Raw genomic sequence first — 15,702 nt, 5'->3', positions numbered from 1 at the left:
TGTACGTTTTATTATTATCATTACTGTCATTTCTTGTTGTTAGTATATTGTAGTTGAATTAATTCCAAAAAGTGTTATTCAAGTAAAGTTTTCCATTTCATTTCCTCCTCATCATCCTCCATCATTGCCATCCTCACCAATATTGTCACCATTACCATAATCATCATCACCATAACTGTCATCATCATCATCATCATCAATCATCATCATCATCATCATCATCATGTTACTTATATTTTCAGTGTCAACATCCGCATCAACTCGATCATAAAATCATAATGTTACCATGAAATTTTTAATCATACCTACGATTAATTAGTGGTGTATTATAACTTGGTCAATGTTGTAGTTGTATATCAATTTTGATCAGTGGTCGAAAATACAGCGATATCTTGCACTACTACTACTACTACTACTACTACTACTACTACTACTGCATACACACACACACCGTATAGAGACACCACAAGAAAATAAGACAAGAGATGAAGATGCGCCGCAATATATATATATATATATATATATATATATATATATATATATATATATATATATATATATATATATATATATATATATATATATATATATATATATATATATATATATATATATATATATATATATATATATATATATATATATATATTTTTTTTTTTTTTTTTTTTTTTTTTTTTTTCAGTAGAGTAATAGATTAGCGGAATGAATTACCATTGGAAGTGATGTGTGCAAGCAATATATTTAAAGAGAGAGAGAGAGAGAGAGAGAGAGAGAGAGAGAGAGAGAGAGAGAGAGAGAGAGAGAGAGAGAGAGAGAGAGAGAGAGAGAGAGAGAGAGAGAGAGAGAGAGAGAGAGAGAGAGTGATAATCATGTATCGAAATGCAGGACATTACGAACTTGACTCTGCCCTGTGAAAATTCCAATCGGTCAATACACAAGTCCATCAAGCGAACGCAACAAGAAATATCAAAAGAAATGTTTGAATGAAAGACGTGTCAGAATTCAACTTTCCAGACAGGACAATTAGAGAGGAATAGATTAGACTAGATTAAATTGCTTTATTGACCACACGTGCAGGTTCATAATATTGGCCCACTATAAATACTTTAACAATTTTGTGCCATATCTTGAGACAGGAAGCTTTACAGAACAAATAGCAAGAGAGTAATAAGGTACAGAGAATGAAAACATCTAAGTTAAAACATGTTCCAGTGGTACAATATCGATCTCAACACTCACGCACACCCATACATACACGTGCGTACATTACCAGAGGAAGCCGGAAGTGCCAAAAAAAATACAGTTAAAGATAAAAAAGAACATAAAGCAACACAAAAAAGAAAACGAAACATAAAAAGCTTGGATCAGTCCTGAAAAATACGAACTCCTTTAGCGAGGGAAAATATGAAGAATTTTCAGTTGATTTATTTAGAAAATAGTTATATTTAGCCTTAGACAGAGTGTATCAAAAACATAGTCAAATACAAATTATAATGAAACTACAAAAAAAGACGAGACAAAACAAGCTGACTCAGTTCTGTAAAAAAAATATGGACTCTAGAGAAGATAAGTGGAATTTCCAGTTGATTTATTTAGAAAGTGGTCATATCAAGCCGTACATATACAGGTTACCATCTGGTCAAAGAAAAGGGCATCCTAATATGTTTATTACTGGGGAGGGGGACGACTGAGTGACGCCGATGAATATGGGATAGTTGTCTGGAAAGTCACGTTGAGTAGCAACAAGAAAAGAGAGTGAAATTTCCAGCTGAGATTTAGGAAAGGACAGTGTTTGTTCAATGTAGACGAGGGAAATAGCTGAGAGATGGTGAAGAATACGATATAGTTGTCTGGAAAGTCATGTTGAGTAGCAAGAGTTTTAATTAGAAAAGAGAGTGAAATTTCCATATTCGACGTAGAAGGGAACAGTCGAGTGCCACTGAGGGAAAGAAGATACTTGTATGAAAGGTGAGGCTGAGTAATCTTTCAGCTGATCCCATTAAGGATCACCACAGCGGGTCAATAAACCTTGTGTTGAATTATGTCTCTAAAACTCAGTTCCTTCACTTACCTACCCAACATCCCTCTTCACTAAATGTAATAAATGTAAGCATTATGTACTGTCCCTTGGAAATGTTTTATATTCATTAATGGTTTAGAACAATCTTTTTCTTTTGTGTCCAAATATTTATTTCTTCCGAATGCATGTTTTTTCCTCAAAATCTTCGGAATAATAATATAATAATATTCATCAATGTATTGTTAAATGTCTTTCAAAATAGCTACTAGTAAATGTTCTAAAAGTTCTTATGTTCTAAACTGAATGAGGGCAATGAGTTTTGAGCCACAGAACAACAAAAGGTTTGTTGATCCGCCCAGAAATGGTAGAAAGGTGTCCCCATTCCGCTTTGGTGAAGTACGAAACAGACACCCAAGCAGCCCTGTTTCCCCGCCGCTGGCCAGTAACATAACAGCTCTGGGACAAGGCCAACACGAGGCTCTTATAAATCCTCGCCTGCTACTGAGCCTCCACCAGTCAGCCGCTGCAGGTCATCGCCTCAGCCATGCAGGTGATACTGATTTGTGACTACAGTAGTGTTAACACGCATACGTACATAAAAGTGGAGAGTGTGTGTGTGTGTGTGTGTGTGTGTGTGTATGTGATGAAAGTTGCGGGTCTTGGACAAAACCGTTACGTGTTAGTGGAAGTGAAAAATTAATTGATGTGTGAACCGAGGATTGTGTAAATCTATTAGTTTATTCGTCTTTTGTTTTTTCTTTTTTAAGACAGTTTGCCAAGTTAAATTTTTGCTTTTCTTTCTGTATTTCTTTCTTTCTTTTTTTTTTATGGTGTTTAAAGGTTTTAAATGTTTTGCTTGTCAATTTAGTTCTGGAACTGTACTGATAATCCTCTCTTGAAGAGTGAAGAGTGAATTGAAGAGTTAAAGACAACATACTAATTTTGCTTTCTTTATAGTTATCTATTAAAAAAAAAAGTTTTGCTTTCTTTATAGTTATCTATTAAAAAAAAGTTAATAGTTATCTAGTAAAAGGTTATGAAATGTCATACTAACTTCATAGTGTCTCTATAGTTACCTAATGAAAAAAAAATGAAAAACAAATTAGGATTTGGTCTTGCTGCTTAAGTATATTTAAGCAGCAAGGCCAAATCCTAATGTGTTTTTCCTTTTTTTTTTTTTTTTTTAGCTGAGTTTTGTTTGTATACAAACAAAACTCAGCTAAACATAACAGTGGAAATTATGATGATATTTTTTTTCTCAGAGAGATTCACGTTTATGTATTTTCAAACATCTCATTCATTCCAGATTCCAGGAGCGGTGCTCGTGCTTTTGGCGTCTGCGGTCTCCGCTACCAGACTTAACTTGTATCAGCCGGTGAGTTACTTGTGATTCTGCTGCTGAGCAATGGTAATCTGTATATTTCTTGACTTTATTAGGTTTCATTTCATAAACATATAACTATTCATCTAAGTTAGATGTCATCCTACACTCCTTGTATGCGATGGGACTCTTCTTATCTCTGACCTCTATAATTCTCATAACGTCATATGATCCTCTTGTTATGGTGTACATTGAATTACATCCATCAATTAATCAGTCGTCTTGTATCCCACGAAATGTTGCCACGCGTGAAGGAGCCTTGAAAAGAAATGCTATGCTATCTTTTCTTCTTTTTTTTTTTCTCAAAGTCCTCACCACCATAATATTTATTGACCATGGACATAATAACCGTGACTATCATCTTTCAGCCACCACCGCCATACGACTTCGGTTACGGGGTGAGTGTGCCACACACAGGCGACGCCAAGGAACACAAGGAGACCGTATCTCAGACAGGCCGCACTGAAGGAGAATACCGCTGGCTGCAGCCCAACGGTCTGTACAGGTACGGTATGTGTAATGTACCTGCTCCTGGTATTCATTCAGCATCATAAAAATATTTCTTTTACCTATGACAAAAACGTAGAAGACAGCATTTGTCATCTCCAGATACCCCAAACGAAATATTGTTACATTGTTAACTGAATGTATTGAAATTATACTTTTTAATTTATTGATCTAGTTACTTTTACAATACTTACAGTTACAGGTTCGATAACAATGCTAGTGATAACAATGACAGAAATATTCGCAATGATGATGATGATGATGATGGTGATAACAACAACAATAATAATAATAATAATAATAATAATAATAATAATAATGATAATAATAATAATGATAATAATAATAACAAATTATAATTAAAATAACAATAACGGTGGTGACAGAGTGACGCGGTACAGAGTGGACGGCCCCTCGGGCTTCCTGGCCAGGGTGACGCTGGAACATGGCGATCGTGTCGACAACTACCACCACGACAGGTATGCTGACCCTATCACCACCAGCACCGCCACCACCACCACCACCACCAGCGGCAGGAGGAAGCAAGGACTGCAAAGCTACACTGGAGCCCTCTCATCAGGACATACGCAGGCGAGGGGGCAGAGTGTGTCTAAATCAAGTACTGCCCGGAAGGTTCAAACCCACAGGACTCCACTTCAACATTTCTCTCTTGGCGCTCTCAGCAACGGATCTCACAGTCAGGAAAGCAGGCAAGAGTCACAGAGTCTTAGATTCCAGAAGGCCCATAGCTTAGCATCTCAAAGATCTCGTGGCCAAAGTACTCAACAGGTCCAAGGTCAAAGGTCACAAGGTTTCCAAGGATCTCACAGTCTCAGCTCCCAACACTTTAAAGCGTCTCGCAACCAAGTCTCTCAAAGTCCCCGCAGCCAACAGTCTCACAGTCCCCAGAGGTCCCATATCCAAGGTTCTCATAGACAAGTTAGTCAAAGAGTCAACAGTAATCAGTCAAATGGCTTCCAGAAGTCTCGCAATCAAGCATCTCAAATTCCCCACCATCAACAGTTTCAGCATCAAGAATCTCACAGTCCCCAGAGGTCCCATATCCAAGGTTCTCAAGTGACTCACAGACAAGTTAATCAAAGAGTTAATCCTAGTCAGTCACCTACTTTTCAGAAGTCCGACACCGCAGTCTCCCACAGTTCTCAGAGATCCCACAGCTCCCAAAGAATCAACAGTCAAATCTCCCTGGACTCTCAAAAATCTCAGGGACAAAATCTCCACACCAGCCAAACATCTCGAACCCAAGGCACCCAGAGAACCCGCACCCAAGCCACACAGAAGCCTCAAAGCCAAACGTTCCGCATGTCCCAAAATCCCCTGAGACAGGGCACACACAGACCACAGACCCAAATCTCCCACAGCTTCCAAGGTTCTCGCAGTTCCCAGATTCACCACAAACAGAAGGCCAAAATTCCCCAAGCATTCCAAAATCACAGCTCTTCTCATTCCCATACATCCCACAACCAAAGTATCTTGAGGTCCAATAGCCAAAAATCCTCAAGGACTCGCAGTCAAAGCGCTTTCGACTCTCATGAATCTCAAAACAGAGATTCTCTGAGGTCTCAGAAATCCAGCACCTCACAGAGCGCTCACATCCGAGGTATTTCAGATCCTCATCTGTTGGAAAGGGTACAGGAGTTAGGTTTTATCGGATCAATAAGGACACAGAGGCCAAGAGTCAGCACACAGACTCCAAGAAGAGGGATCCAGAGAACTAGAAATCAAGAACGTGGTGCCCTTACGGGCCAGAGTCTGAGAACTGACACTCAAAAGATCCAGAGTCAGAAGACTGGCATCCAGAATGCAGAAAGTCAAAGGTCTGGCACCCAGAAGATTCATGCTCAGAGCTCTAGTGTACACCAAACCGAAAGTCAGGGATCTAGCACTCAGAGGAATGAAAATCAGAGCCTTGGCATCCAGCAAATACAAATCCAAAATCCTGAATTCAGCAAGATTCAAAAGAATGAGAATGAAAGCCCTGTCACTAAAAACATCCGAAGTCAAAACCTTTCTACTGACAGAATCCAGAATCAAGGACTCGATGTAAAGACAACAAGACTTCAAAGTTTCAATGCTCAAATTACTCCAGGTACAAAAAAAGATATTCAAAAGATCCAAAATCTAGAGTTCGATATTCAGAGGACTCAGAATCAAAAGACTGACATCTCGAGGGACCAGAACCGAGGATTTGGTATTCAGACAAAAGACAATCAAGAATTTGGTACACGGAGGGCCCAGAAACAGAACATTGATATTCACACAACACAGCACCACGGTTTTGGAGGTCAGACGGTCGAAAATCAAGGATTCAGTACCAAAACACATTCCAGTCGTACTGGTGACATCCAGAAAATCCAGTTCTTCAGTACTCAAAGTCGGGACATCAGCACAGAACAAGTAGAGGATCAGAGTTATGGAGTACAAAGACTCCAAATAAAAGACTCATCTGAAAGTGAAGAAAGCAACTCAGATAATGATTCAAGCTCTCAATTCTCTTTGGATGATGATTCTGACTCGCAACAATCCCGGGATGAAGATGCAAGCACCGAGAATTTCCAGGATGACGGTGAGAGCACTGAAAATTTCTTTGAGGATGATGGCATAATTCTGAACATCCATGGCTTTCAGGATGAGAAAGATAAAGATTTGAGTGCCCAACAAATCCATGATGACAATATCAGTATCTTGAGATCTCAGGATGAATTTGTAAAGGCTCAGAAGATGCGGGATGAAGGACATGTTTTCCAAGAGTTCCTGAATGAAGACGTTATTATTCAGCAACACCAAAATAAAGGTCTCGGCACCCAGCAGCTTGACGATGACAGTGACAACTTCCAGCATTTCAGTGGTGATAGCTTTAGTTCTCTACAGGTCGATGATGAAAATGTGAGCTTCCAGCATAAGGATATTAGTACTTCGCACTTTGAGGATGACGACTTTCTGATCACCCAACAGCTCCAGAATGAGGAGTTTGGAGATCGAGAGCTATCAAGCCAAGAGCTGTCCTCTACACAGTTCCAGCATGAAGTTTTCAGCACATCGCAAGTGCAAGGAGAACACAGTGCCACTGCAGAGGTTCAGGATAAACTCACACCACATGTCCAGGATCAAGGTAATGCCACTCCACAACTCCAGGGTGGTTTTATCACTCACCATTTTCAGGATCAACAGCCCGGCTCAAAACAGTCTCAGGATCAACAACTCAGCTCTGATCAGTTCCAGGATCAACAATTCGTCTCCGATCAGTTACAGGATCAACAGTTCGGCCACAACCAATTCCAGGATCAACAGTCTGGTCACAATCAGTTCCAGGATCAACAATCTGGTCACAATCAGTTCCAGGATCAACAATCTGGTCACAATCAGTTCCAGGATCAACAATCTGGTCACAACCAGTTCCAGGATCAACAATCTGGTCATAACCAGTTCCATGATCAACAATCTGGTCACAGCCAGTTCCAGGATCAACAGTCTGGTCACAACCAGTTCCAGGACCAACACTTTGTCCACAACCAGTTCCAGGAACAACAATCTGGCCACAACCAGCTTCAAGATCAACAATCTGGTCACATCCAGTTCCAGGATCAACAGTTTGGTCACAACCAGTTTCAGGACCAACAATCTGGCCATAACCAGTTCCAGGACCAACAATCTGGCCACAACCAGTTCCAGGACCAACAGTTCGGCTCCAGACAATTCCAGGATCAACAGTTCGGTTCCAAGAACTTTCAACTAGACTTCAGTGTCCAGAAGACGGAGCAACAAAGCCTTGGCAGTTCCTTCACCAATGGACATCAAAAGGTATCCACTAGTTCGTACCATCAAGTCCAAGACAGTCTTGAAAATCCAATAGAAAGTGTGCTTGATCTCTTGCAAAACCAAGAGAATAGTGATGAAGGTGTAAGCTTTGGTTTTAGCCCTCTCGACGTTCATCACAGCATCACTTCCACTTCACTCCAGGAAACGGAAACAGGCATTTCAGGCTCTCTAGAGTTCAGCACTCAACGACCATACATAGCCAAATAACAAGATAACTTGTCTCAGTGGTGCTCTCGGCGAATAGTGTATCATGCCGATGGAAGACAGAGATAACTGAAGATTCCTTGGTCGTGCCTGAGAAGAAATGAAAAGGTTGTTTTGTCTTATTTATATATCGATATATTTTTGTATGGGAACGTTTATATGTGGCTAACTCTGAATGCTCCACTAGTGCTGTTCTGTCCGAAGTGCTCAAATGAAAGTTGAAGATATGTTTGATGTTTATCTACCAGCTGAGGTGCTACATGTCAAATATTTGCTACTTAAATAAAATATATTATCCAATAAAAGAAAATTTTTAAATAATTTCCTTGTTTTGATTAATAAACAGTAACAGTATAAGAATGTACTTTAACTTGGTTAAGATGATTCTGCTTCTCTCTCTCTCTCTCTCTCTCTCTCTCTCTCTCTCTCAACAAATAACTTGCAACAACAACAACAACAACAACAACAACAACAACAACAACAATAATAGACACTTTCCATACATGTGGAGGAGACCGGTCAAGGATACGAAAAATGGGGAAAAGTTAATGAAATTTCTACCTCTCTCATCTACCCATAAAACAGAGGAGCGTGTAAACACACAAACATACCAAATAAAAACATATGATAAATACCTGAGTTTAATATATCACTGTGTAACACGATTTTTGTCCTTGGGTAACAAATATAATTCTTTATTTGCTTATGCCTAGAAAACATGGAAAAATACTGATATTTATTTCTAACTTTGTTTTTGTGGCCAGGATAATGCATTAAGCATTACCGAAATATCTAAGTAAATTATACAAAGCTGTTCTAATAATATAACTTTATAATAAGCAAGAGCAAAGTTTCACACAGTTACAACTAAATTCATCACAACCTACTTTCACACTTAATATACTCAATGTTACCAAAATACTCGTCACCACATTGACCACAACAAATAACTAAGCTGCTCCAAGTATTATAGCTTGAATTAGATCAACAATACATATTAGCAAGAAGGAAAGGTTCACACAGTTACGTCATGAAGTATTGGCGATAACAACATTACTTACCATATGTTATCTCAAACACTCCCACAAACTCCTAAACGCTCCCAAACACCCCTAAATGTTCAAACACACTCCTAGGCATTCTTAAGTGCACTCAAACACTTCCACACACTCTTAAACACTCCCACACACTCCTAAACGCTCACAAACACTTCCAAACACTCTTAAACATGCCCATGCACTCCCAAACGCTCCCAAACTCTCCCACACACTCCTAAATGATCGCAAATAATCTCACTTACTCTTAAACACTCGTAATCACTCCCACATACTCCTAGACACTCCTACTCATTCTTAAACACTCGCAAACACTTACACACTTTCCTACACATGACACTATATAATACTCACACATTTTCAAATACTTCTAAAATCTAAACACTCGTGATCATCCTAAGAAACCCATAAACACTTCTGTACACTCTCAAACACTGTGACAGAACAGCCGTGTAATTTGTAACGTAACTGGCATGTAATTCGTATTTTAAGTGGATAATAGAGGAAAAGTTTCACACGTTAAGACATATTATTAAGTACTAATAGTTGTGGCAATATTTATCTTTTCACGTAATGCATCAAGTATCACCGTAGCTATGCAAACGATACCACTAATTGGGTCCAGCCCGTACGTGGCTGGATGTTACGCTCATTTTATGCACCACATGTTAACGAAAAGAAGACGAAAAAAAAGAAAAAAATGGCGGGAGGGGAAAATCCTAACACTGTATAACAGTATTTCATGTTTATGTGTTTTACAGCTTAAGTGAGTGAGTTTTTCCTTTTTTTTTTGTTGTTGTTTTAGTTATTTATGAAACTATCTATTTAGTTTGTTAATTAATCAATGAGTGTAATAAAATCAATAAAACATATATTAAACTGCCACCTCACTCAACGCCTAAAACGGAGCTTTAAATAAACGGATATACCAAATAAAAACTTACGATAAATACTAGAGTTTGATAATCACATGTCATGAGTGTAACAATAAATAAAAAGGATCACGAGGAGTAATATCATTGTAACATCACACATCTCGACATTCTTTTATTTCCTGCTGACTGGAGGATTCACAGCTGCTCGAGACACCTCACCACGTTTGAATCTCTGTGTTTGTGCCAGTAGAGGGAAATTAATCGCGCTTTCAGACAATTTCCCCCAAAACAGACACTTATTTTAGTATGCGCAGTATTTTTTTTTGATTGTGTGCAGTATGCTGGGATTCAAGACGATAAGAGTCGCCCTAGAGAGCAGTAATCACCCTTGGCAGTTAGGTAAGGGGAACGAACAGTGTGTGTGGATATGTAGCCTACCATTATGTCGTTGTGTGTTCTGTGTTTGCCACTGTGCACTGCCTGTATTAGTTCACCTGCACTTCTTGTGTTGGCTGGGGGTAATGTGGCTATTGTTCAAGCTTGTGAGAGGGAAGGGGGAGCCTGGTGTGTGTGTTTGATGACTTTGGTTCAGGTAGAAAGTGATGCCCCTCCCCGGCCCGCTCTGCCCCGCACGCTTTTTTTTTTTTTTTTTTCTTATAATATATTTATTTTATTTATTTTTTGCTGTGTATATTGTTGTGATGTCCGTTTGATAATCGTTTTATTGGTTCTGGTGGTCTAGAATTATTATTTTTTTTTCTCTTTGGGTGGTAAGGGATGCCCAGCTCTGCTCTGTCCTGCCCTGCACTTGTTTGTTTCTGTGGGTTGTGGGTGTTTCTTGGTCAGTTTTCATCATAGGACCAAACAGCATTTCGAGTACAAAACTGTGATATTCGTTATTGGTTTATTATATTAGACGATTTTGAGTTTAAAATACGTCGGAAATACTTCATTTTGCCTCTTCTCCCCTCATCCTCCTACGATCTTGGGTACTCGTTGAAAAGCGGGGTTTATGGTCTGGGAACACGAAAATGGCCATTTTAGGGTGATTGAATGAAGATGATGGCTTAAAAAGAAGGCATAACCAGACCAAACCAAACCTGACCTAACTTAACAAGTTGACCTAACCTAACCTGACCTGGCCTGACCTGACCTGACCTGACCTGACCTGACCTGACCTGATCTAACCTAATCTGACCTAATCCATTAGCATCACCTAACAAAAATTCCCTATATCATGGGCACTATTCATTTGTGATGAAAACTTCAATAAAGTAAGTTCCTCAGTATCCATAAAAGTAATAAAAAACAATACTCCTAAACATGTGGAATTTTTTTTTTATTTGGTTAACAAACCATTCAGTATTAAAATCAGAGAATGTCAGAGAAACTAATCTTTTGTTACAGACAAAGATATGGTAAACTAACCATCCAGTGTATCTTAAATTATACAGCTAATTCTTAATCATAATTTTCTCAGTAATTAAATAATATATCTATATACAGTGCAAATCTGCCTGTTCTACCGTGGACAGTGACTGACTAACTAAGCCTCCATATGAGAGACTAACCTTATAAGCCTCACCACATTAGGATAAAAAAGAAAATAAATAAATAAAAATAAATAAATAAATGAAAAAAATAAATAGATAACAAAAAAAAAAAAAAAAAATACTAGTGGCAGTCATGGAGACTGAAAGTTGCATAATATTACTCTGACAATCTGGTCATTAACACTGTGTCTGAAGTCTTGTTTGTGGGGACACATTATGCTTCCCACTATTAATAGTTGATATTGGCAGCTTTTTTTGTTTTATTATTTGAAGCTTAGAATTTACAACATTTAGTGACATTCACCAATTTACCATTGTTGTCTGTATATATTATTGACAGTGATAAGTATTCTGAAAGTGGTACTGCATGCACAGGTTTGGACAGTGTTGATGGGTGGGTGTGTGTGATGATGAAACCTTCAGTCCTGGTGACTGTGACTGTAGTTGTTCCAAAGAAGACAAACATTAGATTAGTTAAAAACAAAACCTATCAGAAAATTATTTTTCTTCAAAGACAACAGATGACTTACAAAACTAACCAGTAATGCTATGTATATTAGAACTGCATTTGTCCCCACTCCCTCCCGCAGTGAACTGAGGGACTCGTGGGAAACTAATTTATGGAAAGAGCACTGCAATTCATACATACATATTTAACACAAGAAATATTAAACAGCATTTAGGGAAATTTCCTAAGTAAACTAACCTGATTTAACAGTCTTAATTAGCTACATATTTTAGTTTTGTCTTAGTTTTGTCTTTAATTGTCTTTAATTGGCTACATATTTTAGTTTTGTCTTAGTTTTGTCTTGCAATTATTGGACTTTATGAATGTTCATATTTGATAACTTATGTCAGGAAACTTGGCAGTATGTGCATTGAATTACAATAAATCAGTCAGTTCAAACTTCGTTACTAGAGTGAAGAAACAGTTGTCATCCTGTGCAAAGTTCTTGCCATTATAATGATGTGAACATTTCTCAAGAAGGCAAGACTCACTCATTGGCATAACTAGAAGCACACTTCCTTGTGCTACCACTCCTATCAGTTCAGTGTTCAAGAGGTGTGTTCTGTGATGAGGGTTGTAACAGAACAATTTGTCTTTTACCTACCTTCACTTGCCCTCTGTGCTATAAGTGTTTTGGCTGATTTAACAGCAACAAGTGTAGCCGCATGTCTAGCAGTGATCATTTATTACTTTTTGACAAATCTTTCTTAGTTGTTGCAGTTTGAAATTTTCTTACTACTAAGCATCACGTCTGGGTTCTGGTTATGTTAGCTTAACTAATATTATATTCTACCTCCATTTCATGCCCAAATTCTTCATGTGAACAAGTTTTAGCCTCACATTGTTCGTGTTTTACATGTATTTTTTGTGAGTTTCATTGCATGAGAAGAAAGAAAGTACTGAGGAGTGGTGACATCAGTTGTCAAGATGGCCTCATTTACTCTGAGCACACAAACAATAATGAATTTGATTTTTATCTAATTTTTTATTTCTTTATTTCCTTATTTTATTTATGTTTATATATTTATTTATGGTTTTTCAAATAGCTGATCACACCTTTACTTGAGATCATTATCAAGATTATTCAAGATCTTTTAATGAACTCATAAACCTCATTAATGTACTGCCCATAATCTCCACACCAAGGATGGAGGTAACTGATTTAGAGTCTATCCAAGTGTGTGGAGGTGAGGACTAAGGAGTGTCATGTAGCCCTCATGGATCACAGCCAGTATTGCCTGTGTTGCCTCACACTGATGAAACATCCCTGGCCTGAACAACAGCTGTGTAATGTCCTGAAGTACTCTAGAGGCCTTCAAGGCTACATAGTGTACATATGTTAAATTTATGAATTTGTGAGACAAAATAATTTTTGTATTTCACAGCATTACGTTAGGCTTCTGTATGCAGGAGCCTAATGTATGTACTGCATAATTTGTGTTGGAGCAAAATAACAGAGTATTGACACTATATGCATAATTTCTGAGGAAGACTGGCACAACCTGAGGATATGGTCATTGTTATTACAAGAATAAAAGGCTTGTAAAGTGTGATTTTTTCTGATAACTTTTGATAGCATACGAATATTTTAAAATTTTGTTAATGCTCCTGTAGGTGATTGAGTGTCTGGCATTGGATGGTGTTGCAGTTCACCACCAAGTTTGTCCTCATTGCTTTGAAAATGAGAGACAAGCAAGTCTTGCACTCCCAGTTATACAGATTGGATACAACATTCTTGTCACCACTGTTGCCCTGCAGGCATGGAACACTCCAGCATAGTTTTGTTGGTAAAATATTACACAGTGGTTCAGGGGGAAGGAGACACAGAAGTAGTCACTATTTTGTTTAACAAAATAAATACAGACTTATATGTAGCCCAGTTATTACATAGTAAAACTATTTCGTATGAAATACAGTGACAGGTTCATATTATTGCCTATGTTATAATTTTGTACTGTGATAGAAATACAAGATAATATTGGTCCAACTCCGGTGGAATGATAAAAATCCCAAGTTTAGCAATAAATCTTTGGCAACACATCTCTGAAGCAATTACCTGTATGATGTAGCTGAGTACCTGTGATATACTGTATGAAGAGTGTATGGTGCTTGCAGTGTTTGTAGCTTGGGAAGTCTACCCCGCCACCGGCGGCACCTGTGGTTAGTTTTCGTGTCACTGTATTTCACGGGAAAAAAAACACAAACGGGGCGAGTCATGGTGAGCGTGAGGGAACCATTCAGCCGGAGAACCCGTCGTCCTCAAAGCTGGCATTAATGATGCCGCCGTCAATTATGCCGCCATCGATAATTCCTCCATCAATGATGCCGCCGTCAATGATGCCGCCGTCGATGATGCCGCCGTCGATGATGTTGCCGGAGAATGCTGGCTGGCTGATGAAGGTTGGCTGTGGCTGGGGCTGTGGCTGGCTCCTGAAGGTCTGGATGGGACGCGTTGCCGGGCGGGTGGCGGGCCTGGGAGCGCTGATGGCATTGACAGAACTCCTGAGGTCTACCAGGCTCTTGCCAAGGCTCTGGGAGGCGGCTGGGGCACCACCCTGGCTGCTCTCTTGGGTGAGGGAGTTGGTGTAGTAGTTGGCGACATCCGGGCCGGGCTCCTCGCTCACCTCAGCCTGGAAGCCGGAGTCTCCCTCCACGAAGTACCGCACCACCCTGCCAGCGTGGAGTGTGGATATGGCTATAGACATTATCTTCACCCAAATATAACTGCTGTGTTGGCAAGTTTACCGCTGTGGTTGTTCTTTGTTAACATTCAGAATACTATGAACAAAATAGATGGACACAAGGAAAATATAGGAAAGGAGCTTGATTTTATCTTTCTAGGCTATAAAACAATCTAAGAGACTAGTACAAAGTTGAGATAATTGTGAAAATTTGTCTAGAAGCAAAGATTATCTTTGCCTTTCATAGCAGACCTGATGTTATTTGTTATATTATTCTATTTAAATACACAACAAAACTAAGACCGTGCTATGGGTAGTAGAGGTTAAGTCCTGTATCTCGTCACACTAACTGGAGCTGTTGCAAAATATTTAAGTCTCCCTTTAAAGTCCGAATGTTAATACTGAAAACGATATTTATCACAACTAAGGGACACTTAAGAAATAGCGTCTCTACCAATCCTCACATCTTGGACTGACATTAGGTGACACCAATGATTCTTTCCTCTCTTTTTCAACAAGTGGATAATGAAAGCAGTTCTTATTACAGAAATAAAGTGTGGGCAAGTTACTGTGTTGTTAACGTCGAGACTGGTGATAATGAGCTTGTATAATTTTGTCTAGGTTCATCACACGTTTCAGTTCCATATTGTAAAGGTTTGGCCCACTCCACAAAAAGGCACATATTATTCACGTATTTAGCCACCTTTCCGATCCCAGTCCATGCAAGAAACTGAATTTTCCTGTTAGTTTTTAGTACATAAAGGGTCAAATTTTCATAGAAGTTTCAGTATCAGACAAATTTTTCTTGCCTCTGTTCACATTAGTAGAATTTTTCGTAGTTTCTTAATCCATATAACATTCTCTTTCTAGTTTTCTTATTACCCATTTTCAAAGTTCTAATGCCTTTCTTAAAGAAAAAAATGTCTTGTTTCCCAAAGACTCGCAGTTACATGTTATTCCCAATACCTTGGTTCACAAAAGCAACATTCTTATACCTGCTTTCAAGCCTCGGTTCCTTAACCCTTTGACTGCTAAACAAATTTTTCCCCTTAATACTTGTAACTTATTAGACACTTTT

At 38.7% G+C, this 15,702-nt stretch overlaps 2 protein-coding genes across 2 annotated transcripts in view; both read left to right on the top strand.

The window, feature by feature from the left end:
• Nucleotides 1-2,491: 2,491 nt before the first annotated feature.
• On the top strand, nucleotides 2,492-8,262 carry LOC135116381 (uncharacterized). The gene is made up of 4 exons (XM_064033808.1): nucleotides 2,492-2,570; nucleotides 3,327-3,395; nucleotides 3,770-3,906; nucleotides 4,295-8,262. The coding sequence occupies exons 1-4, from the start codon at nucleotides 2,565-2,567 to the stop codon at nucleotides 7,953-7,955; spliced, it is 3,873 nt and encodes a 1,290-aa protein (XP_063889878.1). The 5' UTR covers nucleotides 2,492-2,564; the 3' UTR covers nucleotides 7,956-8,262.
• Nucleotides 8,263-10,128: 1,866 nt separating this feature from the next.
• LOC135116383 (probable serine/threonine-protein kinase fhkB) overlaps nucleotides 10,129-15,702 on the top strand; it is a 19,806-nt gene continuing 14,232 nt past the window's right edge. The window contains exon 1 of the mRNA XM_064033809.1: nucleotides 10,129-10,281. The gene's annotated coding sequence lies outside the window, so the exon portion shown is untranslated. The remainder of the gene's footprint in view (nucleotides 10,282-15,702) is intronic.

This window comes from Scylla paramamosain, chromosome 31 (assembly GCF_035594125.1).
Source record: "Scylla paramamosain isolate STU-SP2022 chromosome 31, ASM3559412v1, whole genome shotgun sequence".
NCBI lineage: Eukaryota > Metazoa > Arthropoda > Malacostraca > Decapoda > Portunidae > Scylla > Scylla paramamosain.
This window is presented reverse-complemented; position numbering and strand designations above follow the sequence as displayed.

Coding starts and splice junctions, on each gene's coding strand:
- LOC135116381 (XM_064033808.1), top strand. Junction 3,396..3,769: donor GACTTAACTTGTATCAGCCG/GTGAGTTACTTG, acceptor ATCATCTTTCAG/CCACCACCGCCATACGACTT. Junction 3,907..4,294: donor CAGCCCAACGGTCTGTACAG/GTACGGTATGTG, acceptor CGGTGGTGACAG/AGTGACGCGGTACAGAGTGG.